We start from the raw sequence: 6,000 nt of genomic DNA, 5'->3' as shown, positions 1-6,000 counted from the left end.
TGATTTTGAGAAAATCTATGTTTTTTGTTGCAAAAATATACAGCATTGTGAAGGCGGGGGATATTTGACAAATTGTAGTGATGATACTGAGTAACAAAAATACAAAAAATATCCTTCCACCATCACCCCCCACCACTAATGGATATGTCTGTTTTTGAAACTAAGACAATTTGCACATGTCTGTGTTTGAAACTAAGGCAAAACTTTGAGCGCGTTTTTTACCCTTTTATGTACTATATTGAAAATAACAGACCTCTCGGCAATGAAAAGAGCGTTAAAAATCCTATAAGAATGAATCTCTAACTCGATTTTTGTAGAAGTGGCGTTTGTCTAACTTTGTAACCAACCTCCTCAAATATACTTTGAACATCGTAGAAGTGCCTTTTGATATACGCACATCGATCCCAGCTTTTGTTTGGTTGTACTTTGAATAAATATACTCCTCATTTTTTCAAAATTTGGCATTTTTCAGCATCTTTAGACTCAGCTCAAGCTTGATGTAATTGGGCTACAAAGCTCAACTTTTGCATGAACATCAAGTTTGTAATGGAGAAGTGCCTTTTGATATTTTGGGTCAATTTTGAAAATTTTTAGGGCCCAAAAAAGGGGGGGTGCAGGGTCAATTTTCAAAAAATTCACACATATTCAGTGGATACTTTATTTTCGACATTATGAGTCGACTGGAGATGGTTTGAAATTTCACTTTGAAAAAAAAAAAAAAAAAAAAAAAAACTTAAAAATCGACGCTGAAGTTAATTCGAACACTCTTTGGTGGCACTTTTAAAAAATCTGCAATTTTCAAACTATGACTGGACTGGAGGCTCCAGAACGGCTTGAAACCACCTTCAATCGACTCACTATGTTGAAATCAAGGTATTAGGTAAATTTCAACTTTCCAACTTCGTTGAGGGAAATTCTGTGAAAATTCATCTTCCAAAAATCCACTATAGGCTCCAGAACTGCTCAAAACAATTCGAAATCGTTTTCAATCGATTTGGAGAATCAAAAGTAGGGGAACGTATCAAATTCTAGCTTTCTAGGATAATTTGGTAAAATTATGATTTTTTTTGCATTTTTGAACCAAATTTGATTTTTAAAAATTCGCTAAAAATGAAAAAAAAAATGTCTACCAGTTGAGATAACTCCCTTGTCAGAAATCAACCCCAAAACATGAGTCAAATCGGACCAATTCAACATGAAATGGCACAGTCAATTTAGCCAAAATTCATAATAATTTTGTTTTCACTCATTTTTTCGAAAAATTCTATAAAAATTCCAGCCAGTCAAGTACCTATTTTAAACTGACCATTTTCCACCAATTCATCTGTTCAATATTCGAAATTTTCAAAGTAAATTTTTGCTCGATTTCAAAATCTAATTTGAAAATTTAAAAAAAAACTATGAGCACCCAATTTTGATCAAAGTCCAAAAAAATAAATAAAAATAAAAAGTATTATAATTTCGATCAAAATCTGTAAGCTTAACACAGAAATCGTGACAATTTACTCGACCAGACCATCAAATGGAACAATCGTAGTATCATCCTACCACACTTTTAGTCAAGTATTTGCTTTATAGGGGTATGTAATAGGTAAATATTTTACGTAGAATGAAATTTAGGACGTTTAAAACGCACTGATTGATAAATGGCGCTCGAAATATTACATAGGTTTAGAGGGTATCATAATATTATAGTATACATACAATAATACACTACGCTGTGTACTACGAGTACAGCCTAAAGTACGAATACACGTACCATACTACACTATACTACACTATATCATATTTTATATAATGTGTATCGTATGTATAGGTACAGGTACGTATAGTATAATAATTATCGTAATAATGGTACCCAAAGTAAAGGTATATCGGTATACTTTTCAATAGTATAGTATACGTTGCGTAAATTTGTTTCAAAAAAAAAAAAAAAAAGTAAATAAATAAATAATATCTACGAATACGTCTACGTATTATAAATTCAGTCGAATGTATTTATATAGCGCCCAACTATAATAATTAACGAGTATATTATATCATCGTCGTCGTCGTCGTCGAAAAAAAAAAATAATAATCATCGAAATCAAAATCGTTCGTTAGAGTAAAATTAACATTATTATATTACGAGTATATCGCGTTAATAACGAGCAATTGAACAGCGTACCTCTAAATTCTATCAAAAAAAAAAAGGGAGTCAACTATACACACATTTCCATCTCGATTAACACAGGAGGGGTGAGGAGGGGGGAAGGAGGGAGAGAAAAAAACCGGGGGCACAGTAATTTTTCAAACTCACGTAGGTAGAGGTACTATAAGTAAATAAAAAGTATATAATATTTACACAGGTAATTAAATACTTTAAGCGAACGTAACTTGGTAACTTTACTACATTGTTTAAGCGTGATCAATTTTCCTCAATACTCAATTACTCGGCTTCACTATACGAGTATTTAAAAAAGAGAAAAAAAATCATATAAGAGAAGAAAAAATGTTTCAAAAATACATTCGTCATTTTTTTCAATCGATAGCCAATCAAAAAATAAAATAAAAGCTTCGGTATTACATAAACACTTTCACTTTCGAATTCGTTGCAGTAATTTAAAGAAGAAACAAAAACGGAATGTTATTTTTTGAAATGAAAAAAAAAAATGAAAAATGAAAATGAGGGTAAAATTAGATTATTATTGTGAAATAATAAAAGAAAAAAAAATAATAATTTAACACTTCGCAGATTTTGTTAATTGAAAAAGGTTCTTTGATACGATATCAAAGCGAATCGATGACTAGAATATGAAAGAGAACGGTCGAGATTAATCGTTCGTTATTTTATAAGAAATACTCGTCCAAATTTTGAAAACTCAAAACGCGACGATAAATTTTTGATTTTCGTTGCTATATAATTAATTTCAGAAACGGATTCGTGAACTTTTCTTCAAAAAAAAAAAAAGTTGACTTTTATTTCTAACCTAACAATCGAAACGAAAAAATTATTAACGAATAACTTATTGCTCAAAAATCAAAACAAAATTACAAATCCGCTTCTGTTCACTAGCATTGAAAGTTTGAAGAGATCAACCAATCAGATCGAATCGTTACGAAGAAAAAAACATATATTTTCCCTTCGCAAAGATTCCATATAATTATTTTGATTTTTTTTTTCGATATGTTAAAAATAATCGTAACCTTACGAACGTAATTCACCACACTAATATGATTCGTGCGATTAAAAAAAATGCGAAATATTAAATTCACTCGTTCAATATTGACATTGACTAGTTTGTCGAATATAGAGCAATTAAAAAAAAAAAAAAAAAAATCGTTAAAAAATAATTTTTAAAAAAAATTGAAGAAGAAGAAAAATGCACAATATAAATATACCTCAACACTCAACACTCAGTCAGCACCATAGTACTGCGAATTGTTACTCGCGTGAACGATCTCATCTATTCGCTATTTTAACTGAGAATATACGTAATAATAATACGAGTATATATAATGTAGACGGTAAGGTAAGGTACATATACGCGCAGGAATGAAGATAGTAGTACATAGGTATTATACGAGAATAATACATAACAAAATTGGGGGAAAAAAACGGGGAAAAGAATCGATTCAACAAATATTTAACGTATTAAAATAATAAAATATGTATTATACTTATATAATACACGTTCACGACCTATAAATATAACTACAAGGCGGCGGAGTTGGAGGCGGCGAAGGCGACGAGCTTGGAGGAGAGGGTGAAGATGATGACATCGATGAGGAGGGCGGCGTAGCTGTGGCGAGCGGATGATGACTTCCTCCTTTTTTTACCCTCCCCTCCCCTCCGTCTCAAAGGTAAACCTTTTTCACACTTCTGGTCGTTCCGAAACCATCTCGGTATCCCAGCGAACCGGATCCGTTGTCGTTCTAACCGCCCCCGGAGAAGAAAAAAAATTATGAGAAAATTTAACAATTTTTTTTATTGTTTAGTTTACATACGTGCAATGTAAGCGAGGATGAGTTAGCTACGGCGATTAATCAATAATTGATCGGCAGGTATTGGTGATCAATTGGGTGATAAAGCAAAATGGAATTAAGCTTATTTTAGTTTTAATTGAATATTTTCTACGAATGGATTAGTTAAAGTTTCAAGCTGTTCTGAAGTTTTCAAACAATTTTCGGACTTTTTGGTTTAGTAAGCACAAACTTTTTATGAAAAAAAAGGAACCATCCCCTCCCCTCCAACACAATAAGAAAGGACATTTTTTCAAACATGTAGTAGAAAAGATCCGGAACGAAAATTTTCAAACTTATGTATACAACCTTCAAAAACAACATTAAATATACGTATTCAATCATTGATTTCAAAAATGAAAAATTAAAATAATTCAACTTATTGATGCATCTTTGAATATTTTTACAAAATTTAAACACGTTTTTAAAAAATTTTATATAAATTTCCGACGATGACAAATTTCTGCTATCATTTCAATTTTTTTGTTTTTTGGGTTGTTTAATTGCAAGATTATTACACGCGCGAAGAAAGGGATTTAGATTTGGTTTATTAGGTTGGTGTTTTTTTTTTTAGTTTATTTGATTTTACTTTTTTACATTTTTGATGAATTTTACAGAAATTTCGTAAATTTTTGATATTTTAAAACTCCGTTGTTGTTGTTGTTGTTGTTTTTTTTTTGTACAAAATTATTAGCATCTTTTTTCATTTTATCCAATAGGAGTTGTGAACGATTCGTTCGCGAACGGTTTGCTTAGAGGAATATAATCGTTCGCGAACGAATGAATTACTTACTCGGAAAATCGAATCACTCACGACAAGACAAATTAAAACTTTTTCGATCTTATAAAATTTGTGATAAATTCGTTCGCGAACGATTTGCTCGGAGAAGTATAATCGTTTGCGAACGAACGAATCATTTGGAAATTTAATCTAGAGTGACTAGGGCACTATAAAGTGTAACAAAACAAATCAAAAATTCTTCTGATCTACGATCTAGTAAAAATTGCGAATGATTCGTTCGCGAACGATTCGCTCAGAGGATGAAAATCGTTCACGAACGACAGAATCACTTGTAATTCGAATCACACACGACAAGACAAATTGGAATTTTTTCGATCTTAAGAAAATTTTGATATATTCGTTCGCGAACGATTTGCTTAGAGGAGTATAATCGTTCACGAACGAATGATTCATTTGGAAATTTAATCTAGTGCGACAAAACAAATCGAAAATGTTTCATCTTACTGATGTAATAAAAATTGCGAATGATTCGTTCGCGAACGATTTGCTCGGAGTAGTATAATCGTTTGCGAACGAATGAATCATTTGGAAATTTAATCTAGTGTGACTAGGGCACTATAAAGTGTGACAAAACAAATCAAAAATTCTTCTGATCTACGATCTAGTAAAAATTGCGAATGATTCGTTCGCGAACGATTCGCTCAGAGGATGAAAATCGTTCACGAACGACAAAATCACTTGTAAATTGAATCACACACGACAAGACAAATTGGAATTTTTTCGATCTTATGAAAATTGAAAATTGTGATAGATTCGTTCGCGAACGATTTGCTTGGAGGAGTAATAATCATTCGCAAACGAATGAATCATTTGGAAATTTAATCTAGTGTGAGTGTGACAAAACAAATCAAAAATGTTTCATGTTTCTGATCTAATAAAAATTGCGAATGATTCGTTCGCGAACGATTCGCTCAGGGGAATATAATCGTTCGCGAACGACAGAATCACTTGGAAATTGAATCAAACCGATCAAACACGAACACGACCAGACAATTTATTTTTAGTGTTTCACATCATTTCAACACGTTTTTAACGCTATTTCATGTATTTTTGGAAAATTTTACTGAAAATTCATCACTTATTGTTGATTTTTAATGATTTTAATGCTTTCTTGAGCAACAACATTTACACTAACATTTTTCCAAGACTTTCTCGTGCACTTTAAACAAATTTTTTCGTCTTTTTTTTCTGGATTT

General features: G+C 31.5%; 1 protein-coding gene across 2 annotated transcripts in view; it reads right to left on the bottom strand.

Moving 5' to 3' along the window:
- Positions 1–3,625: 3,625 nt before the first annotated feature.
- Positions 3,626–6,000, bottom strand: part of Sema1a (semaphorin 1a) — a 64,006-nt gene continuing 61,631 nt past the window's right edge. For both annotated transcript variants that reach the window (XM_065355646.1, XM_065355647.1), the window contains exon 19: positions 3,626–3,915. In XM_065355646.1, the coding sequence (XP_065211718.1) occupies positions 3,838–3,915 (78 nt within the window). In that variant the 3' untranslated portion in view covers positions 3,626–3,837. The remainder of the gene's footprint in view (positions 3,916–6,000) is intronic.

This window comes from Planococcus citri, chromosome 3 (genome assembly GCF_950023065.1).
Source record: "Planococcus citri chromosome 3, ihPlaCitr1.1, whole genome shotgun sequence".
Classification (NCBI taxonomy): domain Eukaryota; kingdom Metazoa; phylum Arthropoda; class Insecta; order Hemiptera; family Pseudococcidae; genus Planococcus; species Planococcus citri.
The sequence above is the reverse complement of the archived record's forward strand: the minus strand, read 5'-3'. Positions and strand labels throughout refer to the sequence as shown.